This window comes from Chionomys nivalis, chromosome 23 (genome assembly GCF_950005125.1).
Source record: "Chionomys nivalis chromosome 23, mChiNiv1.1, whole genome shotgun sequence".
Taxonomy (NCBI): Eukaryota; Metazoa; Chordata; class Mammalia; order Rodentia; family Cricetidae; genus Chionomys; species Chionomys nivalis.
This window is the reverse complement of record NC_080108.1, coordinates 24,884,621-24,912,130: the sequence shown is the minus strand read 5'-3', so window position 1 is coordinate 24,912,130 and position 27,510 is coordinate 24,884,621. Positions and strand designations below refer to the sequence as shown.

Genomic DNA, 27,510 nt, shown 5'->3' with positions numbered 1-27,510 from the left:
TATTGAACCTGTGTCTCGAATATCCTTTTCCCTCTGAGAGTGGACAGGCTCAAAGCCTCCACTCAGACCTGTGCAGTTAGACTAATTTCCATTGTAGAGGTCTTTGGCTGAGTTCATCCAATCCAGCTGCCGCAACAAACCACCATAGTTTAGGTGGCTTAATAATTGTTTTCCAAACTCCTGGAGATTGGGAAGCTCAAGGTCAAGGTGGAGCTGCCCCTGGTTCTCAGACAGCTGTGTTCACTGGCTCTCCACATAGGGTCAAGGCAACTGTCCATCTGACTCACAGTGGCACAAGTCCCATTCATGAGGGTTCCCATCCTCATGACATCACCTTTAAAAGACTCCCTGGAAATACTATCACCTTAGAGGTTAGAATTTTAACATGAATCTGAGGGGGACTCAACATGTAGAACATCGCTCTGGCTGTATTTGTTTTCTTTCTCTTGTTTGCTCTTTAAGATTTGTTTAATTCCAAACTAATGTAAAGCATATATCCAAGCAATATCAACTTTGCAGGTTATATTTTCCACATGTGTGTTCTTCTGTTACATATAAATATTGTAGCTGAGATAGCTCAGAGGATGAGGCCTCAGGAATGAGCAGCAGTGGAGACATCTTAGAAGCAGCAGGTTGGCTCTGGGCAGGGAGCTTCACTCAGTTTCTGACCATTCAAACAGACTTCAGGTCTCATCCCTGGTCCAGCTCAGACTTGAAGAACCCAAACACTGAGTGAATATACTATTTTCTACTAAGCCGGGGACTGTTTGAAGAAACCCGGCGGCTTGACCAAGGCAAGCATTGTTGTGGGGAGCTGCGGGCTGTGTTCCTGCCACCCCAGCTCCTGGCCGCCTGGCTAGCTTATGCCCCGAAAAAACAACACACAAACTATATTCTTTTAAACACTGCTTGGCCCATTAGCTCTAGCCCTTACTGGCTAATTCTCATATCCCGATCAACCCATCTCTAATAATCTGTGTAGCACCAGTCTTACCGGGAAAGATTCAGCATGTCTGACCTGGTGGCTTGCTTCATCGCGTCTGGCTCTGAGAGGAGCTGCCCTGCATCTGAGCTCACTTCCTCTTCCTCCCAGCATTCTGTTCTGTTTTCTCCACCCACCTATGTTCTAACCTATGAGGGCCAAGCAGTTTATTATTTAACCAATGACCTTCCTCCATCATTTCCCCTTTTTCTGTTTAAACAAAAAAAGGAAGGCTTTAACTTTAACATAGCAAAATTACATATAACAAAACAGTTATCAAGCAAGAATTACAATATTTACATCTATTTTATCTTTATCATAACTAAGGAAAATTATAACTATAACTAATTATTCTTCAACTCCATCAAAGACTCCAGAAGGATATAATATTACCTAAGTAAATGAGAAGTAAGCAACTTACAAAACTCTAGAAATCACAGAGACATCTTGCTGCCTGGACAGTCACCCAAAGTTCCTCTGTACCATTGGGGCATCCATCTTTGGCCTACAGGTCCATAGTATCCAGAGACATTTCCATGAAGCAGGAAATTTCGAAGGCAGTTCAGTCACTATCTGCTGTATCCTGCAGAATGTCTCGCAGACTCCTTCATGAATCAGGAACCCCGAAAGATCATCTCACCTTTAGGCAAGTTCAATAGTCCTCTCTCTCTGCGGGTTCTCTGTGTCCAGTTTATACAATAGTCCAGGCAAGAGCAGTTTCTTGCCCAAATGGCTATCAAACTCCATAAGGTGCCTCTTCGATGCCCATCTTCTTCTTGAAGTAGATTGGTGCTGCCAGGAGCAGACGTGTCTCATTGTCATGAAAAGTCCTAAGTTATTAAAACATTTAAAATGCCATATTCTATAATCTTTGAAAGATATGAAGAATGCCTATCTAAAATATATCTATGCACATCTAGAAAATCTTAACTAACATGACTACAAACTTGACTATTATGATTATCTATTAACAACCTATATACATTAATACATTACATTTTTAAATGAACTACACAATCACAATACCCTAATCAATATCAGAAATATATATACATATAACAAAATTGACCTTAAATTTATATCAATAAAGTCAAATCCATACCGATGCAAATTATTCATATCTATATCATATCCCCCTTTAAATGTAAAAGAACATTTATAAACAATATTTGGGAATATGGACGTAGTTATTTCTCTCCAAACTGCTTCCTGCTGAATGGGGGCACTGTTAATCAGATATTTCAGGGTATAACCTGTGTGCTAGGTTCATCTCAGTCGTCAATTGAGTGAAGTAATTTTTTGAAGGTGTTCACAGCAACCTTTCAGGAAGGTGTGGTCTATCATATCATATTGGGATAAAAGCAATCCACAGTGTCTCATCCTCTGTGAAAACAAAAGAAGAAACTCTTTTCCAAAGTATCATATCCTTAGGTCCAAATTCTGAAGTCAAGGTATTTTCAAAATATCTGTCTTGGATTAGTTCAGCAGCATTTATAAACAAATATCTTTTAGCAGATGTTGCTCCTTCCTCACCATTAAAACAATTCAAAGAGAGCATAAAGTATCAAAATTCTCTGTTTATTTTCCATCTTTGTGCAGCTTTATTTTAAATCTATTTTGTTTATTTTTACTTTTTGAGACAGGTTTTCTGTATATCTTTGTCCTGGAATAACTCTGTAGACCAGACTGTCCTTGAACTCTCAGTGATCCATCTGTCTCTGCCTCCCAGGCATTGGGAATAAAGGCGCGGCTACCACACCTTGAAGTCTCAGAGGTCAATCTCCCTCTGCCTTCCAAGTGTTGGGGATTAAAGGTGTGTACTACCACACCCAACTACTCTCTTTCTTCCTTATTTTACTTTTAAGAACTTTAACTTTTAGCCTGTATATATTTTTAACACACTGTAAATCACTTAGAAGTTTTCTTTTGTTTTGTTTTTGAGTCTCTCTTTACTGCATATCTCTCTTTTTTTATCTGAGCCTTCAAATTACTGAGCAATATGGGTAGGATTAAAGCCATGGCTTTGCTGGCTAGATCCAGCCAATTCCTTAGCTTTCCAGCCTCATGGCGGAGGTACCGGCTGTAGTCATGTTATTGCCACAAGTCTGTGGCGTTTCAAGGTCCTTGCCAGCAACCCAGCTACAACACTCAAATGCTCTCTCTGTAGCTGACCTCCTCCCTCAAAGAGTCAGAGTTTGCCCTGGCAGGACGGCCCAGAAAGCCAGCATTTTAAAACAGCACAACTTTTTTTCTGCTACGGCTGAAAACAAACAAGCATGCAGTCAGCTTTTATCAATACCATTTAAGTGTTTCGTGGCAGGACCTCTTAATGAGCTGCAGGGTTTTGCAGCTAAAGCTGAGTCAGGAAGCCTCTCTTAGATGAGAGCACTTGCTTGCCTCTAGCAAGCAGAGCAGACCCAAGAAATTACTGCTACCAAGAAGCCATGCTGTACACTATTCTTTCCCAAGCTTTCTCAGGCTTTCTGTGGATATAGTTGTCCACACGTTGGGGGCCATTGGCTCTGGCAAGCCTTGCCTTCTCCCCCATACCCTCTGCCTTGCTAAAATCCATGAGATTACATTCCTGTAGCTAGCCCCAGGTTCTGCTCCCTTACTTGGCCACTTCCTTCTCCTGAGGCTGACTACCAAGGTCCAACTATCAAAGTATTTGAGGTCCAGCAATCAGAAGCCCCCTTGGCTCACCTAATTAATATGCCTAATTCAAATGAAATACCTCATCCTAACACAAGGCTTCCCTCCCATACCCTTTATAAGTCGTCATTCGCCTGTGTGCCACCTCTGTCCCTTTCTATCTATAGGCAGCCCTTTGTCCCTCTGGGAAACACTCCTACCCCTTCCCCCTTGTCCCTTTGTCCCCATCTCCTGTGTTTATCTCTTTTCCCTGCCCTCTGTCCCTCCGGGGCAAGCAAATCTCCTTCATGCGGAGAATTTGGCTTTGGGGTCCCTGGGCTGACACCTTTCCTTTTACTGTTTAACTTCAGTAGGCTCCCTGTTTGCCAGGGTTTGGCTACTTTATCCACATGTCCTCCCAAGGCCCCAGGGTGTTAAAGGCTTGGTCCCCAGTCTATGGCGCTATTGACCAGTGGCAGAATCTCTAGGCAGTGAGGCTGGGAACCCCAATTCTCCTCACTTCTAGCTATCGGGACACACTTACCGTTACCTATCACATCATCACCAGAAGCAGCAGAGCCGCTGGGTCACAGGCTGAAACCTCCGAGAACGTGAGCATAGTTAACTGTCCCTCAAGTTATGCTGGTTTATCTCAGGTACCTGTTATAATGACAGGGCTGCATGCAGCTCTGCGGTTCAGTTCCCTTTGCATTTGCTGGGCTCCCTCTCTCACTCATATGGTTGCCATTTACGTCAAACTATTCCTGTTTTATTAGTCCATGTGTTGAAGAGTTTAGAATGGTTGGGATTTTTCTTCAGTAATATATCAGTCAGATTTTCTATGTTTGTTGTTGTTGTGTGTTATGTGTGTGTGTGTATGTTATAGAAATATATAACAAGATTGTAGTCAGAGTCCATAAAACTGTATGAGTTGTGAGGAGTGACTTATTTCTAGGCAGAGATAACGATCTATCAACATGAAAATGCTCTAGTGTGTTTAGGTCTGGGAAAGTCTCCACCCCCAACACTTTCTGTATCCCCAAGAACACTAAGATGTCTGAAAAATAAGAAAGTAAATTGCCGCGTCCTTCTGAGGTGAAAATAGTTTCTGCTAAGACAATCAGATTAACAAGCCCAGGAGAGTCTCTTGAACTGGCTTCTCTTGTCCAATTGCTTATTTTTAAACTTTTCACCCTCACTCACAGAATATTTTCTCCATCTCTGCTTCGGATCTTTGAGCTATTTTCAAAAGTGGCACTCTGTGCTCTTTTCAGATATGGCCGAGCAGTATTTCCAGGAAAGCATGGGTCATGTGAAGGATTCCGAAGGAGCAGGAAGAGCCAAGTTCCTTTTGATTCAAGACGAATTTTGCAATTTTCTGCAAATCACTGGACAAAAAGAAGTAAGTGGATTTACATCACAGTTGTCAAGCTATTCACACGGGTGCAAAGACTATGCCTTCGGTCTTAAAGCATCTATTACACACCTAATATCTACAGGGATGTCCTAGCCTCTGGGGAGAGCCAGCTAAATAAATCAAGGAGTATCCACATACTTTCTCTTAGAAACCAAACTGTGAGAAAGTAAATGCTGCACCCAACTATATAGATCACAAGGGATTGAGACCTTGAAAACTCAGCAGGCAAACCCCTACTCACTACAAGTGGTTCTTCCAGCTGGGATGGCGTGTGGCCGTCAGTGTCTGGTTTTGAGTATTGAATGGAATTTTCATATCTAAGGGAAAACTACACAGCACAGAGGTTTCAGCTCACTCTCTACTGCTGGTCTGTAAAGGCGTGCTCTATGTGGCTTAGAAAAGTGGGACAAAACCAGAGTTTATACTTGTCCGAGCTTATATTATATTAAAAAAAATTTACCTGTTCCCTGTAAATCGTAGCAGCTCCAGAAAGAATAGTAGAGGTTTGGTGTGTGTGTGTGTGTGTGTGCACGAATGTGTGTGTGTGTGCACGTGTGTGTGTGCACGAATGTGTGTGCGTGCGTGTGTGTGTGCACGAATGTGTGTGTGCACGTGTGTGTGTGCACGAATGTGTGTGCACGAATGTGTGTGTGTGCACGTGTGTGTGCACGAATGTGTGTGTGTGCACATGTGTGTGTGCACGAATGTGTGTGTGTGCACGAATGTGTGTGCACGAATGTGTGTGTGTGCACGAATGTGTGTGTGCACGAATGTGTGTGTGCACGAATGTGTGTGTGCACGAATGTGTGTGTGTGCACGTGTGTGTGCACGAATGTGTGTGTGTGTGCACGAATGTGTGTGTGTGCACGAATGTGTGTGTGTGTGCACGAATGTGTGTGTGTGCACGAATGTGTGTGTGTGTGCACGAATGTGTGTGTGTGTGTGCACGAATGTGTGTGTGTGTGTGTGTGAGTTTTCAGTCTAGCATAGCAAATCTTGAAAGTGAAGATAAAGTGTGCTTTTTCTTTGTTGTCTGGGGACTCCTCCCCTTAGCTCTTTCCTCGTCCTTCATCTCTCTTCTCTCAGTTAAGGAACACGGGCTTTTATTCTGCACGCCTTCAGTTTGCCAGGCAGACCCACTAGTGTTTCCCTGTTCTTCTGAGTCCACCCAACCAAAGACAGGGGGCCCTGCCAGGGCCTTGGATTCCTACCCTAGACCCTTGTGGTCCTCTGTGGACTTCACAGGTTCCTCATTCTCCTCCAAATGTCCTTCATACACACAGGGTTTGACATCTGCCCTCCTACCAGGCACCATCTCTTGTCAGGACCTCCCTAGCACCTTCCCTTTCCCAGGGTCTTTGTTCCCATTTGTCTGATCCGTTCAGATTTTGAAAGCACCCCTGATCATTGGTTCTCCACTGACACTTAATGCCTTGTGGCAAATGGCCCTTCTAATGTCTAGATTCTGCTGACATTTCCAGACTCACTTTGTTCCTCTCCCTAACCTAATTTCTTGTAATAATAGCTTTCTTATTTTAATGCATGTGTGTCTGCATGTTCATGTGTGTGCAGGTGCATGTGTGTGCACATATTGAACACATGTGGAGGGCAGAGGACAAGCTCAGATGGCATCCTCAGGAAGGCCTCCCACCTCCTTTAAGGCAGTGTCTTTCGTTGGCCTACAGCCCACCAGTTAGGCTATACTGACTGGTCAGCAGTGTTAAAGGCTTCCCAAAGCCCAACAGTCAAAGCCCAACAGTCAAATGCCCAACTCTTGTTTCCATCTAAGTCATTACTAACCAGTGTTGGGAGGGGATGGGCACAGGCAGGTCTTCGTGGAGATCCTGGACCTTTGAGTTCTTTCATGAGCCATACTTGGCAAGTTACACAGTTGCTTTGCCTAAGGAAGTCATTGCTACTCATCACCACCCTCAGTATGCCAGCCCCAGTCCCTAACTAATGTTACTGCCAAAAAGGAACAATGTTCTTCATTCATACATCTGCATGTCTGTGGCACGGGATCAGGACATGCCTGGCTCCCCGTCCCACACCTCCCCTATACACACACACAGAGGGCCATGGTATGGGAACCCCTTTCTGTGGTCCTGACTTTATTTGGCTGTTGAATTCGACATTCATGTTGTGCAGCCATAGCTATGTTTTCATGTGGAAGAGCTGGAAAGAATTTCAGGATGTGTTGAAGCTCAGACTTTACCCCCGTACATCTTGGTATCTGCAAAAATTAATGATCAGGAAATATCGTTTTCTGACCAACTCAGATTTTTCTATTCCATGTTGGCATAAGTAAATAAACAAAGCAAGCAAAGCAAGATAGCATGCATGCTCCGTGGAATGTTCACTTGGCTCCCTGAGCATCCTCCGAGAGAACAGGAAGTCCGGAAGTAGGATCTGCAGTACAGCCTGGTTTTCTCTTCTGCGAGAGGGGTAGTGTGCATGGAGGCAGAAGAGCCCGACCTACAAAGGGCCAGGGAAGCAGATCCCAGCTCCACCACTGATGAGCCTATAAGAACGGGGAAGTTCTCAGCTGCTGTCCTGGGTCAGAAGATAAGGTTGTGTACATCTGAAGGACAAGGCAGATCATACATACATGAACTGAGCCCCCAACACAGAAGGGTCCCATGCGGCCTAGCTCTGCTTGTGCTACTAGCCGGGATGGGTTCTAGCCATAGCACACGGTGTCCACAGTGCTTTCTGTCTTCACGGTTTGTACCTCCTCTGCCCAGGTAAGTTGTCCCTGCCTCTCGTTTAACCAGAAGACAATGCGCAAGCTCTTAAGAACATGTCTTTAAGACGTTAAATGTGTATCAATCAATTCATGCTTTTTCCTGAGAGGCGCAGATCTTACTTAGTCCTTGAACTTTTTTTTTTAAGATTTATTTATCTCTGTCTTTGCATGTCTCTGTGTGTTTTGCTTCATGTATATCTGTGTATGTTTTGCGTATATCTGTGTATGCCTGATGCCTGCAGAGGCCAGAGCATGGCAATGGTGGATCCGCTGGAAATGGAGTTACAGAGGTTGTGAGCTATCACATGGGTGCTGAGAGCCCAACCTGGGTCCTCAGCAACAGTAGCAATTGCCCTTAACCACGAAGCAGTCCTTTGCACTTTTAAACCACACAGCATTTGTCCTTTTCTCAGAGAGCGACTATGATCCTGAGAGAGTCCCTGGAAGCCAAAGTCGGAGCATTTGGTGACTTCAGCCCCGAGGTGGCAGAAACATACCGGTTCCTGGGCAGGGCAGACCTGGCACAGGGAAACCACAGCGGAGCACACATGAAGCTAAAGAAGGTAAAGTAGAAGCGAGCACTGACCCAAAGGGAGTGCTCCCTTATTTTCCATGTCCAGGCCTTTCCCTCTACCGTACCACTTTTAAGTAAAAATGTATAATGGCTTGTTTAGGTAAAAGAGCATCACTTTTGTGGTAGATTTAAACTAATGATGGGGGTGGGGTCAAAGAGTTCCTCTAAGATACATGCATTCAAAAAATGAATTATCAGTCATACTTAACGATACAAATATTTTAGAATATTTTATAGTTTAACTTACTAAGCCTTTCTCGTTATTGCGGTGTTTCTGCATGCCCAGTTTATGAAGGAATTTTTTGTGCTTGTTTTCTTCTGCTCTTCCTTTGAACCTAGAGTTTCGGTGTGTTTGTTTGTTTGCTTGTTTGTTTTATGTAGCTGGTATGTATCTTTTTTTTTCTCCCAATACCCATAGCAGAAATGCCCTGATTATTGGCTTGTCCGTCACCATTTCGTCAAGGAGTCCAGCACTGCCCCAGACACAGACTTAGGATAACACCTCCACCGTACACTAAATATGCACTGAGCTTGTTTCTGAATTTCTTTCCTAGTCTGCTAATCCCCTTTTATTTTAAGTTATGGAGATTCCGTGGAATGATTTAATGTGAGGAAGTACAGGACAGCTCATGGCTTTTCCCATAAAACATCAGGGTTTCTGGAAACTTGATTGCTTTTCTACTATATATACCTAGATAGATAGATATATAGTTAGATAGTTAGATAGATGGATGGATGGATGGATGGATGGATGGATAGATAGATAGATAGATAGATAGATAGATAGATAGATAGATAGATAGATAGATCTCACATAAAGAATTTGCTTTATTAAAGTATTTACAAATACATTTTGGGAAAATGACATCCTTATGATATTGAGTCTTGCCCAGGAACAAGGGCTGCTATCCTGTTTGCTCTGCGTTGTGTCTCTCATGCACATTGAAAAGTGCACCGTCTCCAAGTAATGCGTATTTTTAAGCGTATTTCTGTGCATTTTGTTATTGATAATGTAAGTGGAGATTTATTCATTATTATATACTTTGTATATCTAAGGATTATTGGGATTTGTGCTTTAATTTTATAACCTTTCTAGCTAGCTTAGTTTTCTATTGATTGGTTTAAATTGAACACTGATTCTCTCAAATTTTTTAGATATACTATTATACTGTTTGCAAATAGACATGGTTTTACTTTATGTTTTCTAATCCAATGCTTCTCACTGACTTGGTTGCTTTGGCTCCCATGTGCAGCGCAGTAATGGGCAATAGAGGAGATAGTGGGTTCCCTTGCCTCTCCAGAGAGTCTTCGTATCAGAGAGGTGGGCTTTGAACTAAGGTCTGTGTGCTTTTATCATGCTAAGATTTATAATTTTATGAGTCTTTTACAATTAGATATAGATGTCACTTTTTATCAGTTATTTTTTCAGCATTAGCAGGGATGATCACGTGAGTTCCTTCAGATTCAGTTCATCTGGTATATGTTACTGTGACGTCAAACCACCCTTGCATTCCTGGGATAAATCTTCCCCTTGGTTATTTCGATTATCTTTCTAAAATGGTGTTATCTGAGTCTATCTTGTATATCTTGTACTATAATAGAATGTCAGGGGCTGAGAAGTTTATGAAGAGAGACTAGGGAGTTGAAAGTCAAGCAGCTTACATCTGATGGTGGCCTTTCTGTTTTGTTCATTCAAAGACAAAAAAATTGGGAAGGCAAGAGAGGAAGGGAAAAGAAAAACGAGGGAGAGTGAACTCGGTCTTTTCAAAATAGCAGCACCGACACACTCGTGACGGTAGACCCTTCCTGACACTCACTGCCAGTCATATTGCGCTGGGAATTACGTAATTCCCAGTGCATGCTTCTCCAGCCATAGCAGATGTTGAATTTGCTGGCTAATATTTATTTTAGAGTCTTTACACTGGTATTTGTATATTATATTTAAGAATCAATGTTGTATTTGCTTCAGAGAAATAATTATGAAATCCACTTCTATTTTTTATATACGAAAATGCATGGTGTTTGAAAATTTTTATATCCTGGAGGCCCTTTAGGCTGGTGCTTTTGCTGTGGAAAAATTCCTGTAAATTTTTCTCTATTTGTTCTTCCAAAAGTGGGCAATTAAAGCTTTCTCTTGGTATTTGAATCATTTTGATAAATAATATTTTCTAAGTAATTAATTTTAACTTTTATATTTTTATTTATTTGTATAAAGTTTAAAATAATCTCATATTTAGTTTTTAGTAGTCCTTCCCACCACAGGTTTGGGACAGTTTGATGTGGCAGTTACGGGGGAGATATCATTTCTTATTTTCCTAAGCATTGCAGACTACAGTGTCTGCAGGGGAGGGCCTGGGTGCCCGGATGTAAGTCGGTTGTGTCTGAACACGCTGCTCTTCAACAAAGCTCAGCTCGTTCTTTGTCCCAGTGATTGGCAGGTGCGGAGCTCAGCACTCTGGCATCATTGTCACCGTCCCATCATCTCTGGAGTGGGACCAGGATCTAGAAATCTGTCTGTCAGTTTTCTCAGGAGACTGCAGATCTGCTCTGGCAGACACTGCAGCACTCCAGAGGGCTGCAAATGAGGTCAGCTTCAAAAACATTCCAGGTCACCTCACCCCAAAACCCACAGTGGAAGGTGACTTTGTTTGGACTCATTAACCACCGGTCCTGACAGCAGCGGCTCTGATGGGCTAAAGCCCTCTGGCCGACCGTCAGCATCAGCGACAGGGTGTGTGACCACTGTGCCTGCTATGGTAGGGGCGGTTCTCATTCCCCACTTGCTCTCGTCTGCGAACAGGACTGTCTGCCCTGTTGATGCCAGGCCACGGGCAGGGACTTTAAACACGCCTTTGTCATCTGCTGCCTGGAGCTCTCAAAGGCCGTGTTTAGCGCTGGGCTTTGGGAAGCCAGCGGCCTCCTAGAAGCCAGCGGCCTCCTAGAAGCCAGCGGCCTCCTAGAAGCGATGAGCTGAGTGTCTGTCTTGTTTTTGTCACGGCCGCCTCCCCTCTGAGTTTTCGTCTCAGAAGCCAGGCTCCACCAAGTGTGACTTTTCCAGATGTCCCCCTCCTGTGCTAAATGGGCCAGGTGTGAGCCCAAGGCCGTGCTAAACAAGAAGGCCCCAGAAGCACGGCAGACAAGGAATTGAATTACCAGAAAGGAAACTGAATTATTGACCTGTCTTTTAAAGGCTGCTGCCTGCAGGGGAATATTGGAGAACTCTGTGGGCTCCAGATGGAAATTTCCACAGCGCGAGCTTACTTACTCCCTTCAGCAACATAGAGACCTATTTTGATCTAGGATGGCACCATTGCTCACATTCTCCCTCAGGCAGGAGGCTGCAGAAAGAGACGACCCTTTCCTAGGACAGTAATATCTTGGGAATACCCCAGGCCCAAGCACAGTGTGAAGTTCACTTGGAGCCGGCTTCAATCCGGCCTTCCTATCAAGGACTTCTATTGTTGGCGGGGTTCATAGCTCTCGGCTTTCAGCATTCCTGTATGACAATAACAGTCCCCAGACCCACTATAATCAGTCTCTAAGAGCAAGCTGGAGCATGGTGCGTTTTATAGAATAGAGACAGGAGAATCAATACCAACTGGGTCTCCCGTGGTCCTGCATCAACATGGAGAACAAGCCATGTCGTCCCTGGGCTTCCTGCAGCCAGCCAGACGCTCAGACCCTCCTAGATGTAGTGTTTTGGGGGCAGCTCGAGGACCCCCACTGCACAGATCTGCCCGTGTTTGCGGCCCCTAAAATTTACTTTTCCTATTTGAAATGTTGTTGTTGTTTGTTGTTGCCCTTGGATGTGCCAGGAAACGCAGAGCCAGATTTAGAGTCCCTAAGGGGCCGCCACATGAGAAACCTCATTTTCACGTGTAATCCTGTTTCCCTCTGCTCCTGGCTTTCTTCATTGTCTCCCCGAGTCATCGTTGGGATGTAGCCATCCACTTTCCTTACGAGAGGAAGGTCTGAGCCACCAAGGCAGGAAGATAGGAGCTCGAATCTCCAGGACTAATGTAAGTCTGAGCATGGTAGTGCATAGTTCCAATTCTCCTAGGAAGAATCGGGACTCATGGCTAAGAAGGCCCCTGGAAGCTCCTGGGCCGGCTAGCCTAGACTGTGCAGCAGTGGGAGGGAGATTTTCCCTCAAAAACATGGAAGATGAGGACCAGCTCCTCAGGTTATCTCTAGCCTATGCACAACTACATGGCACATATATACCTGTAGTCATATATGTGAGTGTGTACACCACACCTATACACCACACACACAAACACACTTTTTCTAAAAGAGAGATGAAAGTCATAATTGTGTTGATTTTCCTTAAGCTCCACTCCCCAGTGGAGAAGGGATGCTGGAAGAACCTTTAAAGAATCTTTGAAGATGCCTGGTAGGAAAATGAGAACCGTTATTCCGAGAAGTCAAGATCATTCTTTCTTAACTTGCCGTGGGCAAAACGTGGAGTCTCCCTTGCCTGTGGGAGACTCGAGGAAATGAGAATTCAGGTCTGCAGGAAACTCAAACCCCTGGCAGCCCAGCCTTCATGTTTGTTGTCTCTTAGAAAACAGAACATAGTGGATCCAGACTGCCCACTGACCAGCCTGCGTTCCTTCCCCATATGTTAGAACTCCTACTGCAGTTTAGCGGGCATACAATGCCTTAGTTCCTCCATTGGCATCAAGCTTTATAGGTGATGGACAGACACAGAGGAAAAGGCCAAATCCCCAACTGTGCAAATTGAGTGTGATCTCAAACGGGCTGAAAGGGTAATAGCTAGGGATGGCAGATGCCAACAGCACGTGGTTAAGAAGGAGCCCCCACGATCGCTGAGCTCCGTGTCGGCAAGAGGGAAGGCAGTGCACAGACTCCGTGGTGTCCAGGGCCTGGCTCTCCACATTAGAACTGAAGCCCTGTTGTGTGTAGGGGTGTACAGCTGGGTCTTCCTGGGCAGCGAGTCCTGCGGATGCCCTTGTTTTCTAAATGTCTCTGTTGCAGTTGTCCTGGAGAAAGATGATGGTAGCGTGCTCCAAGACAGTGGCCAGGGGATGGAGCAAAGCCATGGGGGAGTCAAGGAATGTCACTAAAGACATAGAACCCACAGCACTTGACAACCTGGAGGTGAGGAGTGGAGATGACACGGATGGCATCCATACCCGTGGCTAGCACCGGAAAACACTCAGGAATGACTCGTACCCTCCCACCCTCCCTCACTCCCATTTCTCTGCAGCCAGGTTCCCTCTTCTCACCTTCTTACTGGAGGTGTTTCTTACTGGAGGCTCCCTACCTCATCAGGGTGTCTTCCTCAAGCTGTGGGCCTGTTTGCCTTTGTGGGATGGGAGGGGCAGGTGTGTGGGAGAGACAGACAGACCAGGGAGTGTAGGGTGTGTTTCCATAGACACCTGGCATCCTTCTCGCTGAGACCTCACCCTTACAGCTTCCTCGTGGCCTGCGCCGGGCTGTCTCAGCGATTCTCGAATCCACTGTCACCTCCACACGAATCCTTCACTGTCCATGTGTCCTCGACCCCACCATACCCTTCTACTCTTTCTCTTGGCCCCCTGTTGACTGCCATTCCTCCTCCTTTTCCTTCTCTGCCTCCCCTTTCTCTTCCTCCTCCTACTTTTTTCTTTTTTTTTTTAGTTCTCTTTGTTTTGCTGTTTTTTTTTTTTTTGAGACATGGGTTTTTTTTTTTTTTTTTGTTGTTGTTGTTGATTTTTATTGAGCTCTACATTTTTCTCTGCTCCCCTCCCTGCCTCTCCCCTCCCCTCTTCAGCCCTCCCTCAAGGTCCCCATGCTCCCAATTTACTCAGGAGATCTTGAGACAGGGTTTCTCTGTGTAGCCCTAGCTACACAGAGAACTCACTTTGTAGTCCAGGCTGGCTTTGAACTCACAGGGATCCACCTGACTCTGCCTCCCAAGTGCTGGGATTACCACTGTCCAGCCTTCTTTCAGTTCTTATTGAAAATTATTATGACATGTATATATGTATTTTGTCTGCATGTATGTATGTTCCCCATGTGCATGACTGGTGCTCACAGAGGCCAGTGTGGTATCCCCTGGAACTGCAATTACAGATGGTTGTGAGCTGCCATGTCGGTGCTGGGAACTGAACCTGAGTCTACTTCTCTGAGAGACTAGCAAGTGCTCCTGTCTGCTGGGCAATCTGTCCTGCCCCTGTTACTGTTCTGTCTCCCTGTGTCTCTGGAAGCTCCTAAGAACATGACTCACACCTGCGCTACCACTAGGCCGGCACAGGGTCATTGTACTGCTGATAGTGACTGCAGGAAGGATCGGGTGTGGAGGAATTTGTGGGCTCACGCGGGACAGAGCTGGTTTCTGACTGACTCAGGAAAGCCAGGGCCCTCCCCGACCCCATCCCCATGGTGCTGGCTGCTGAGCTCTTCCAGCTGATGCTGTCAACCCCCCAAGTCAGTCTTTCTCCCTGCCTGGCAGCCATTACTAAATGTGCATATGTCACTATATCTTTAAGCATTTAGGACGCTTCACATCTGTGCACATTAAGGTTTCTAGAATCTTCTTTTCTCTTTATATATTAGACTTGGGTGTTGACATGGAAACAGAGGCACGGTTCCTGAGTTTCTGAGTCATTTATCCTCCACAGAAGTAATAATCTCGCATCAGATAATGTGTGTAGAGTACAGTGATTGGGCCCAGGCTGGGAAGCTGACTTGGCCACTAGAGTGCTTCCTGCCTAGCATGAGGACCTATGTCAGATCCCAGCACCCATGTAAAATTACAGCTGACTTAGACCTGTGGTCCCACTTCCGGAGCGTGCTGGCTAGTTTCCTGTCAGCTTGACACGGCGTAGAGTCATTTGGGAAGACGGAGCATCAATTGAGAAGATGCCCCAACTAGATTGGCCCATGAACAATCCTGCGGTGTGTTTGTTGATTGATCATTGATGGGAGAGGGCCCAACTCTCTATGGGTGGTGCCACCACTAAAGCTGGTGGCTCTAGGTGCTGTAAGAAAGCAGGCTGAGCCAGTCAATGGTGAGCAAGCCAGTAAGCAGCACCCCTCCATGGTCTCTGCCTCGGCTCCTGCTTCCAGCTTCCTGCCCAGACTTCCCTGGACAATGCACGCTGTGAAGTGAAATAAACCCTTTCCTCCCCAAATCTCATTGAGTCAGTGTTTATCACAGCAGCGGAAACCCTAAAGCTCCTCAGGACTCTCTGCCCAGCAATTCTAGGCAGTCTGTGAGCTCCAGTTCACACCCATCTCAGAAAGTAAGTGGCCAGAAATTGAGGAAGAGACCCAACATTGACCTTTGGCCTCCGCACGTGTGCACCCCCTCTTTCACACACGAACATGTACAGCACACACAATAGAGGGGGAACGATGGTCACGGAGCCTTAGCATTGGAGTGGTTTAAAACTTTCCACTTTCTCTGGCTTTGTCTCTCGTTTCACACGAGGAAAATACTGCCAATAGCGTGACAAGCTTGGCCTGGCCTCTTGCCAGGAGTGACAAACTTGTCTTTCTCAATTTTCTGTCATAATGGGGTCGTGTAACTTGTCATTTGAATGACTCCTTAGATGGATACCTGGTTGTATGGCCTCTGTTAATGAAGAGGCCATGTTCCGTCAGCACTTTGATTATCTGAATTCCCCCACAGAAATGATGATGTAATTCCAGGACCCTCAGCCGGAGGGCAAGGAATGATGGGAGACACCAGAGTTACCCCCAGTCCACCTCTGCAGCAGTACCCCTGGCAGAAGAATGCCCCTGTTTTGAGAGCTGCCTCTTTTCAGAGGTTCCTCCCAAATATATCCCAAATATATGTGAGTCTGCATATGGAAGTTGTTTTTTTTTTAAGCCGGTATGTAGATTGGCTAACCCCCACGTCATAGCTGCCCATAAGCTACCTTCTGTCTTCACTGGGAAGGGTGTCAGCTCAAAAGCACAGAGGCCAGACACAGCTAGGAAGGCAACAGGCTGGTGGCTCCATCTCAGCTTCCTGGGCCACTTAGAAAACCTGACGTCCAGGCTCAAGATGACCCTTACCACCCCTTGCGATGTGAAGTCACTCCTGGGAGAAAGCACCAAACAGGAAGAGCAGGCATCCTCTACCAACCTCACCTGGAAAACAGGTCTGAAAGTTCCCAGCGATGCTCACAGTGAAGCTTTCTAAGTGGAGGGTTCAGCCCCTGGCATTTCACTGAAGCCAGAGACATCTCAAAGTGCCACATAAAGGGCCGGAGAGATGGTTCACTCGGTAGAGAGCTTGCTCTGTAAGGGCTTGAGTTCAATCCCCAGCACCCACCTAAATATAGGTTTGGTGGTGTGCACCTGTAATCCCAGCCCTGGGGAGGCAGACAGGAATATCCTTAGAGCCTCCTGGCTAGCCAGGATAGACCCTGTCTCAAAAAATAAGACACAGAGTAGTGGAGGAAGACATGTGATGTCAGCCCCTGGGCTTCCCACACATGTGCACTTGAACACCCACACATACCCTCATGTGCACACACACATGCATGCATGCACATGAATGCCACATAACTGTATTCAACTCATCTGCTTGTTCAGTTGCTAATCATCCATTTGTTTGCTTACATGCCAGAGACGGTGACAGGTTCCGTGTGAGCAAGACAGGCTTTGCCCCTTTGGGGAGTGCTGCAGTAAGAGAAAGGCAGGTGTCCTCTGCAAATCTTGGAATCAGGGAAGAGAAGCTTCCTGACTGGTATTTAAGGAAGACTAGAAACAGGTCTGGTTGTGACTCTCACAATCCAGGCATATAAAACTAGAGAATAATAGCAACACAATATTCCACTAAAATTCCATTGTGTCCTTTACTTTAAAAACTTGAGAAATGCCATTTGTGGCTGGTTTAAAGATGGGTACATTGGTTTATGTTACAACAGCGCACAGGGTACCTTTATTCTGGTGGAGAATGTTCTAATACCAAGGCTTGAAGGCTCTTTCTGTAGCTCAGCCAGATGTCTCCAGTGCTTCAATTAACATTCATTGACTTTGACTCTATCATAGTCTCTGTTTTTAACAAAAGAATCAAAACACCACACTGATTTCACACACACACACACACACACACACAAATGTTTAAGCAAATTCAGCTAAGTGAAGCAGAACATTAAAGAATTCACTTTGTGGGCTGGAGAGATGGCTCAGGGGTTAAGAGCACTGACTGCTCTTCCAGAGGTCCTGAGTTCAATTCCCAGCAACCACATGGTGGCTCACAGCCATCTGTAATGAGGTCTGGTGCCCTCTTCTGGCCTGCAGGCATACATGGAAAGAATGTTGTATACGTAATAAATAAATCTTAAAAAAAAAAAAAAAAAAAGAATTCAATTTGTATTCCTGAGATAAATACACAACTATTAAACAGCTTCTAGCAGAAGTTGTAATAGGTTTTTCCGTTCTCTTAAAACGGTCTTTTGGTGCACAGCCCACTGAGTGTAACCCCAATGGGCTTCACCCTCAGCTCTCACCGCTGTATTTTTATGGAGTCACTGTTTTTAAACTTCTAACAGCCTTTCTCAGAATATCAGTGTGCCTGGGGCTCAGCTGGTAGAGTGCTTACCTAGCATCCCCAGCACCCTGTAAACTGGGCATGGGCACCCACCCTGCATCTCAGCATTCAGGAGGTGTGAGGATCAGAAGTTCAAGGTCATCCTTTGCTACACAGCCAGTTCGAAGTCAGCCTGGGGTAAAGGCAACATGGCGGGGGAGGAAGAGAGAAGGGGAGATATAGATCTCTTGTGAGGTCTTACCTTTGTTAGGAGCTTTTGGTTTGTGCCGTCGGTGCCTCGGTGTAGGACTGGGCTGGTAAACCTGCCCCTGTTGATGTCAGCGTGAAGAGATGGAGGGAGACCTGGTGGGGCTTCATCATTCCCGTCTTCAGATGTCCTCTCTGGAGGATGCTAAGTTTACTTTTATAAAGCTGTTTCCATAAGTTTTTTGTTTTTAAAGGATGGCTTTCACTAGCTGACATTAGTAAATATGAACTATCACTATGCTATTAGGACATATAATTTAAAGTTGTTTTAGTTTTGAAAAAGGTTACAATTGAGAGAAACTTGGACAATAGAAAACAGTATAAAGAAAACCTGGAAATTTTTCCATTTTATTCCACTTAAAACTATTTCAAATCATTCTATTATGGTGTTATTTAATACAAATCATACTGTTATATGTAAAATAAAGTATTGGGTTCATTTTAAAGAAAAATAAAGTTTTTACTCTTATATTAGTGCTTTTATTTCTTTTTCAATGTATTGGGTTATTGTGTTTTGTTTTTATTTACCTAATATATTATAGTTGTGTTTTATTTATTTTTTTCGATGGCCTCATGTAGCCCACACTGGCCTTAACCTTCGTATGTGGTCAAGGATGACCTTGATTTCTAATTCCCCTGTAGTCTTGAGATTAGAGACATGTACTTCTTCTCTCAGTTCATACGGTGCTGGGGATTGAACCCAGGGCTTGATACATGGTAGGCAAGTCCTCTGCCAATTGAGCTATATCACCAGCCCAAGATGGATGATCAGAACTTCAAGGTCATCCTCCCTACTGAGGGATTTTAAGGCTAATCTGGGATGTTAAAAATAGAAAAAATATCGGTTGAAGTAGATGGACAAGCTTTTATTTCCCAGGTGTCCGCCCTGCCTCTTTGGGTGCCGGAATCATCGATAAGACTAGGTAGGGGCTAAGGTGGTGACCCCTGGCTCCTATTTGACATTTCCATCTCCTGGGCTGGAATTGTAAGCAAATGTCTTTTGTGGGGACATTAGCCATGGGTTGGGGCATCTATTTCTGCCAACAAGAGAAGCATCTTGGGGAGGGGGCTCTAGGACTTGTTTGTTGAGCAGAGTCCCAAACTAATCCCCCTCCTAACTCTGCTCTTCCCTCTTCTAACGCTGCCAGATAGCATGGTCTAGAAGGAAGGGACCCCTCCCGTAGTAGAGCCTGGGGGAATTTGCCTGAATCTTACCACTTACCTTCTCATTCTTCCTGGGAATTTGTGACTATTGACCCAATTGTCTCTTCCCTAGGGAATTAGGGGCCAGGGAGAAGACCCTTCAATCACCAAAGAGGTAGGATGGAAATCCCGCCCATGTTGTAGAGCTTTTAGAAGCCATCTATTCGGCAGAGTGAGCTGAGATCTCATCAGGCTGTCGCAAAGACTTATTACATTGACAGAAAAATCCTAGTGCTACAGTGAATGAATTTAGCACCAAGTGGTGCTGGCTTCAGCCGGTGTCAAAAGAGCTGCATTGGAGCACTCATACATATATAAATGGGGTGTCTGGTGCCCTTAAAATCAGACCTACTCTCTTAAACCCAGTGCAGGTCTTCCTGCTCATGAAGGAGAGAGAAAGCGGGTTCTGGAAGGGAGAACTGGGGAGGGGACGCATGGTTGCCCCTTGGACCCATTCTCTATCTCTCAGTGACTCCCCTCTCTGCCCTGCTGTGTGCAGTAAGCAAGGGTCTATGTGCTGCCTCTCACGCTGAGGACTGGAAGAATTATCACCGAGTTCTCACAACTGTAAAAAGCATGTCCTACAACTCCACTCAAAACAATGACTCTTCCTCAAGGTTCCAGAGGTCCCAAGGTCATGTGATATATCTGTGGATTAAAGTGACCCTGGAAAAGTCCCTAGAATGAGAAACCTATTGCCAAGGCCAGGCTGAGGTACCTGAGTAGGTTTAAAAAGGCCAGGACCTGTTGTTGCATGGAAGGCTGAGATTCTTGCATTAGCAGAATTTGAGAGGAACTAAATGAAATAGGAGAAAGAGCCTACTACTTCTTCATGTAGTTAATTCAGTCAAGAAACAGGGAATCGTTTTTGTTATTTAAAAAATAAAATTCTATCATATTCATGTCTATTATTTCTATCCTCCACAAGACCAGAATCACATTTTTAATCCCCACATCGAAACCCCTTCCCTGGGCATCCCTGACAGCTTCCGCAGCTTCTAAAGACAAAGCACCTGGGCTGTGAGCATCTTCACTTTCTTAAAGATCTAAAAATGGTCCCCAGATATGAGTGGATGGGCGTCTTCCGAGTCCATACTCGTTTCTTTCTGATTCAAGCAGTTTAGCCAGGGAGACAACTTCAGTCTTTAAGATGTATTGAGAAATAGTTCAGATGTGCAGGAAAGCGTTTGTGATGTGAAACGACCTTTGAACTCTTGGTTCAGAGCAAGGAGCAAAGGGCAAGCCACACAGATGAAGTTCCCTTGACTTCCCAGTCCCCATGTAACTTGAAGCTGACATTGTTCCCATGCTTATGGTTGATTTTTCGTGTTTCAAGCTTCACATAAAACTCCCTCTGGTCATGCACTTCTTTGTCTTTTTTTGTTGTTGTTGTACTTTTTAAAATTATATTTTTTGTTCTACTTTAGCATATACTTATTTTTACTGTGTATATAGAAATATTACTGAGTTTTATTTTTTCTTTTTATTGAAAATAGATTTTTTTCTCACATAATACATTCTGATTATAGTTTTCCCTTCTTCCACTCCTCCCAGTTCCTCCCCACCTCCTCTCCCATCCAGATCTTCTTTTCTGTCTCTCATTAGAAAACAAACAGGCATATCGCTCTTTATTTAACTTTTACTTAAACTTTATTAAATATTGCTAAAGTGTGTACAGGGGCTTACACCAACTTAAATACCCATTATCAATGTACAAAACTTTATAATAGTTCTTGTTATTTCCTCTTTGGCATCATCTTGACAGCATTGGAGCATAATTTTCCCATTTATTACAAAGTGCACTCTTCAGTTTTTGTTTGCATTTCCAGTTATTAGTGAGTTGGAGCACGCTTATTGGCCAGTTTCCTTCCAACTGGAATAACTAACTCTACCTTTTGATCCCTCTTCTGCCAGGAGGTTGTTGCCATGGTTCCTCGTTACCTCTTAGGCGTTCTGCTTGTGTTCTGAATGCTAGCCAGCCCTTAGGAAGATGTACTGCAGATACTCTCCCCACCCTCTCACCCCTTGTTCTTTGCTTATGGTTGAACTTGGCTGCAAAGCTGTTGGTCGTGTTCACACAGCCGGTCACATTCCTTCAGTAGTTTGTTGTGGGTAGCATGTCTCAGGAAATAGCTTCCTACCTCAGCCTGGAAGGCTGTTCCTCAGGGTTTTTCTAAGGAACCTCCAAGCTCGGCACTGCACATGTAACTCCTTAAATGTATCGGGCTTGGTTTTTGTGTTTTGTGGGAGCTAAATTCCATTTTCTTTCATCTGTAAAACTGTGGTCTTGATGCCATCTATTGTGTAACCCTCTTCTCCATCACTGGCCACACAAGGACAGTCCATTAGCTACAGAGTACTGAGGTCCCTGCCTTTGCCGTTCATCTACTTGACACCCTGGATGAAAGATGGACTGCCTTCATCACTGTAGTTTTACAGAATGTCGTCAAAGCAAACTCCTCCACCTTATTCTTCAGACTGACTTGGATCATTTTTAGAATTTCTGTATTCTTTTCCCCTTGCTCAACTTTGTCCTGACTGGGCATAAACAGTAAAATGCCAAAACTTGAGCAAAAGAAGGAAACGAAGCAAAAGTCAGCCAACGTGCTTGCCTTGCTCTTTAAAAACGCTACCTTTAAATGCAAGTAGCGCTCGCATTGTACGTCTGTGTCCTGGATCCCTAAGAACGATCGATTTAAAGGTCAGGCTGTCCCTAGAGTCCCCAGAGGGCACTGACTCCATCACAGCACTGGTCTAAGAATGAAGCATTCTTTCTCTAGTTCAAAGGAGACTTTATTTCCCTGTGACATTTCCATAACCTCACGAAGACTCCTTGGTGTTCCGCAGTGTGTTCAGATTGAGACGTTCTTGTATGGATCGCAGGACAAGAGGACCCTGGCCACGCAGCAGACCATAGACACGCTGTCCAAGTGAGTCAGCTTCCCTTGCATTTGCTCTGAGTATCACATCTCTTCACTACTCAGAACCCGAAGGCTGACACTAGAAGGTTCTGCGGGCATTTCATTGGCTTCCCACAGCTTATATAGTTAAATGTAAGACTAGGTCCTCTGAGAAGCCAGCTATAAAACATATTCCTTGCCCTAATATTAGAAAGGAATTCATTCTTTAAGAATGTTGAAACACTCTCTGGCTTCCTCACATAGACCGGCCCCTGCAGGTTTGCGTGCCTTGCCTCCAGAGTTCTTCCTTGGGCTGACCTCAGCTCCTGATGGGGTGGGCAGGGGACAGGGGTGACATCTGGACTGTGGCTTGAAGATTGGCCCTGTGCCTCTTCTCAGCAAAGAGAGAAGCTTGGCACTACCTGGGAGAGCCTCCATTGCACGTATTCCCTGGAGGCCTCTGGGCTGAGGGTCAGGTCCCCGTCAGGAAAAGACAGAAGTGGCTTCACTGGAGGAACAGAGCAGCCAGAAAGGGTACCATTCCCCTTTAGGATGGCGTGCGTGAGCCAACAAGCCTCCCACCAGAACTTGACAGTCTTCTCCACTCCCGCCCTCCTACTGACCTACCTCAGACCTGACTGCCTGAGCTTGGGGAAGATGGCCGCAAGGCATTTAAAAGAGGAGAAATGCACCGGTGTTGCTGCTCCTGCCGTGATTCTTCCTCACCTGGATCCCCCCCGTGAGGCTTCTTCACAGCAGCTGAGGCTGGTGGGAACTGTGGTGCTCTAAGGGGCCAGACTCACCTGTCTTCTTTCTGTCTACAGGATCTCTGAGGTTGCCATGAAGCCGAGGCAATCTCCGAAAGCCAAGGCAGCATTCTGCACCAGCGTCCCTCAGTGCACCGTGCCAGGCAAGGCCAAGCACAGTGTGGCAGACTGAGCCCCCCATGTGCCCCAAAGAAAGCTCCGAGAAAGACTTGGCATTGCTTTTAGTATGCTGAACAACTCTCTGTCCAACTAGAAGGTGAAATTTAGCAGTCGCTGCAGGTTTTTAAGGCTGTTTGCAACAGCAGTACCCTTGACTTCCATATCTCAAGTGTGGACGCCCTTCTGGATGACCTTTTGCTTTGGTTATTTTTTGTCACTTTGATAATTTCTCTCACCAAAGAGAATGTCCCCCATCATCTTTACCGTGTCGGAAAGACTCTTCTGAAGTTGGAGCTTTCTTGCAGGAAAGAGACTGCCCCTGATTGCAGGTAGAGCCCCTGCGCAGTCCAGAGCCGCCGCTGGGGTAGCAAGACTGCACAAAGCCTTCCTTACAGGAAAGTAATAGGGACCGAGAAGAAAATGCCAATAAAGAGAAACTTGTGCTATGGTCAGTTTGTGTGTTTAAAATGAAGACTGGAGTTGGCGATGTGGCTTTATGCCGGAGCGCTTGCCTGGGCTCCTCGAAGCCGGTTATGGTTTGAAAGTGAATTGCCCCTCATAGACTTGTGTTTGAACGCTTGGCCCCCACTGCTCTTGAGGCAAGGGTCTAGTTGGATGAAGTGGGTCATTGGAGATTGGCCTTGAGGTTTCTTAGCCTGAGTCCTACTTTCTATGTACTCTCTGCTTCCTAACTGCAGACTCTGTGTCTCTGCCCGGTGCTTCTGCCACCTACTTTCCCCACCATGGCGTGTATGTATTCATGTATGTATTATGTATGTAATATATTATTATGTATTATGTGTGTATATATATACACACACACAGAGGTACATACACATGCACACACACGCGCGCTCGCGACAAGCATTCATGCACGTGAACACACACATGTGCACACAATATATCCCTTCCATCTAAAAGCCAAGATAAACCCTTTTGCTTCCTGTTGAGGAAAATGACGTGGAAGATGGGCATTTGAAGCAGCTCCACTGCTGTGGGAGGCCTGACTGTGGTTTTGGGTGTTTGGAATTTGTTTGCAGGAAGAATATGGAAAGTTTAGAAATAAGGGCAAGAGAGCCCATGGCATGGTGAACGCAGATCTCAATGGGCCACCCTGGTGGGATTCCAGAAGACCAGGATGCTAGGATCCTGGCGAGAGAGGACAATAAGGGCTCTGGAAGGACCTGGACTAAAGGCCTTCTGTTCCACATTATAACAAAGACTGTCTGCATTCGGCCCGTGTTCCAAGAGCTCACATGAGCCTAAATTTACAGGTAATAAACTAGTGTGTCTGGCGGAGGAAACCCTTAGGAAGGAGAGCATTCCGGTGTGGTGTAGTCGCTGCTCACTGTCCTTATCCAGAGAGAGCAACACGTGGAGCAGAAGACATGAAAAATGTGGCAATTAGAGGGGAAAGAATGAATTCAAGCTAGAGATAAGGTAGGTACAAAAGCAGCTTGGTTGTTAGAGGGATTAGCTGCCCCTTTAAGGAGAAGTCTGGTGCTTTGCACTGGGACAAAGGCAAATTGTCCTGAGAGCAGAACCCCAATAAGGGCTCCAATTCTGGAAAATGAAAATGTATTTGAAAGGAGGTGAGTAAGCCTCCATGGGGAAATCAGAGGTCCCTTCTTGGAAATTAATATCTGGGAACAGAGGCCTGGACAACTGTGGTCCAAGGGGCCATACTACATCTCAAGGCGGCAGCAGAACATGACGGCTTTATCCACATGATGCTGGTTATAAAGATGCAGAATGTGAGTGGAAGTTTGTGTCAAGGTTCTGCAAGGCGCTGAGGCCACCGTGTGAAGCTGTGACAATGAGGCCTAAGTTGTAACGGAGACCTCGGGATGTTGGAGATGCCAGAACCACACGTGATGTCCACTGAAGGAATCTGCAGTAGATCCATACTGTCCTGTGGGCTATGAGTGCTTCAGACTGCAGAACTGTAGGGACATGCATGCCCAAGCTCTGAAGAGCCCGGATGGTTCCATCATGAGCCTCAGGTGCAAAGAACTGAAGACTTTGGTATTTGCCTTGCTGGGTTTTGATCGTGCTTTGGTCTGATCTTCCCTTCTTATGGTCCGTTTCTTCCCTTTTGGAATGGTAAAGCTTATTCTGTGCTATTAATGTTGGAAGTGTGAATTCCTTGTTGGGCTGCAAGCATTTTGCATTGTGAGATGGCCATGGGCCTATGTAGGTGGGGACAAAATGTCGTGGCTTGAATGGGAAATGTCCCCTACAAAAAAGTCATGTGTTTGTCCCAGGTTTGGGTGGGCGGGCCTTGAGGGGATGCCTACCGAGAGGAAGTGGGTCAGTGGAGGTGGGTCTTGAGGTTTCTTAGCCCCACCCCCACCCTGTCTACTCTGCTTCCTGCCTGCGAATGCAGTGCGGCCAACCACCTTGTATTGCTACTGCCCTGCCTGCACTACCACGACAGGTGCACCCCTCAGAGTAAAGCCCTTCTTGTTTCTTGCCGAGTATTTGGTCACAGCAACAGAAAAAGTAACTAATAGAAGACCCTCATTTTGATCTAAGGAATGGCGAGCAAATAAAATGAAGACCACTCCCAGGGTCACCTAAAGCCTGAAAGGGCGTGTTGGGGCACCTCTCTGTTAGTGAACTCGGTTATATTTTCCTGAGCACCTAGTATATTATTAGACCTGGGTGAAAACCTGAGGCTAAAGTAGTGAACATGGCACACATGGTCCCATTCTCTAGAGCTTGTACCCCAGTGCCTCGCTAGACAATCAAACACAGTAGCACAATTAGTAAATGTCAGATTAGCGGTGGTGACAGATGAGACGCCAGACTAGGGTTCAGGGGTGCTGCGCATTGGTGCTGAGGCCCTGGTGGAGTGGCTCGGGAGAAGAACACTGATTCTCTACTTCCTTGTCTCCTGTGGTCGTTAACCTCGGCAGGACAGGCAGCCGCTATTAGAGTTTGCATGGTCTCCAGTGCCCTGTTCACAGTGCCCTTCGTTCTCCCCAGGGGACATCACAGCTCAGCGAGGGTGACAAAGTTAGGCAGTAAATCTGAGCCTCCTTATCTTGGGTGTAGAGCGATCGGTGCTGGGGACAAGGTAGCTAGAACACCCACAGGGTGCGGGGTGCTGGTCCAGGCAGGGTTGTCCCTTCTCCCCTTTCTCTTACACCATGGCTCAAGCCAATGAGGCTGCAGGCCATTTCTAAGAGGGCAATAGGATTGGAGCGCAGCACTTTTGTGTCATGTCTGTTTGTTCAAGTGACAAGTGACACTTCAAGAACCGAAGGGGAAACAGCCATGACAGGGTGAAAGCAAGGGCCCTTGTCTTCCTCAGGAGTGTGGCAGCTCAGCAGGCACACCATCCTTGCTAATACCTCTTCTCCCCAGCCTCGGGCCTGTGGGATGGCAGCAAGGTACAAAATCCTTTGTGGCCACCGTAGAGTGTCCTAGCTAGCTGAAGACATGTGCTTCAACACAGCTAGTGGGAAAAGCATTTTAAAAACAGAGGCTGCCATGGGCTTCCTTGTCCCTGAAATTTTATGTCTGAAGCCTTAACCCCCCAGTAATGACATCTGGAGATAGACTGCGGCAGCAGGGGTAGGGGCGCTGGTAGGTAGGAGCAATGTCCTTATAAAGTGGACCAAGAGAAGCGATCTCTCTCTCCCTACTCCGTGAAGACAGCTCTAAGGCGGCCGTCTTTAAGTCAGGAAGCAAGCACTTACCTAGCAGAAGCAAATTCGTTAGCATTCCTGGCTTGTAGTCTCAGAACTCGAGAACTCGGGAATAAACGTGTTGCTGAAGTCACGCAGTAGCACACCCAGAGACACATGGTGTCTGATCTGTTACTTCATGCTTTTTGAATTTCTGGGGATATATTTTAGAATCACAGAGAACAACCTCCCTTTTAAACGTGAGTTCCTGCCCCCAGGAGCAGTGGAAACAGTGAGGGTGCTGGTTACTTTGTTATTTGTTTTCTTTTGTTTTTGTGAGTTTGGCACAAAGGGGGTGGGGGATTCATCTGGAAGAGGGAATCCCAGTTGAGAAAATGTCTCCATGACCTGATCTGCAGGTGTGTCTGTGGGGGATTTCCTTGATTAATAACTGATATGGGTGTTGCCACCCCTGGGCAGGTTGTCCAACGTTATCTAAGAAAGCAGGCTGAGCTGGCCACGGACAGCAAGCCAGGAAGCAACCTTCTCCCACAGCCTCTGCTTCAGCTCCTGCCTTCAGGTTTCTGGGCTGCTTGAGTGACTGCCTTGGTTTCCCTCAGTGATGGGCTATGATCTGTGCAGGGAAATCAAATGAGCCTTTTCCTCCCCAGGTCGCTTTGAGTCACTGTTTTTATCCCAGCAGCAGAAAAGTAACTAACACAGTGAATGCTCTCATGTCCCC

The 27,510-nt window shown here is 45.8% G+C and overlaps 1 protein-coding gene across 2 annotated transcripts in view; it reads left to right on the top strand.

Annotated features, from left to right (window-relative positions):
* The window catches only part of Ttc23 (tetratricopeptide repeat domain 23), a 79,325-nt gene extending 54,254 nt beyond the window's left edge, over positions 1-25,071 (top strand). Inside the window, exons 8-12 of one of the 2 annotated variants that reach the window (XM_057756602.1) lie at positions 4,888-5,015; positions 8,190-8,339; positions 19,384-19,425; positions 22,158-22,240; positions 23,035-25,071. In XM_057756602.1, coding sequence (XP_057612585.1) covers positions 4,888-5,015; positions 8,190-8,339; positions 19,384-19,425; positions 22,158-22,240; positions 23,035-23,149 — 518 coding nt within the window. In that variant the 3' untranslated portion in view covers positions 23,150-25,071. The remainder of the gene's footprint in view (positions 1-4,887; positions 5,016-8,189; positions 8,340-19,383; positions 19,426-22,157; positions 22,241-23,034) is intronic. The other variant, XM_057756604.1, reaches the window with a different exon arrangement.
* The last annotated feature ends 2,439 nt before the right edge of the window (positions 25,072-27,510 follow it).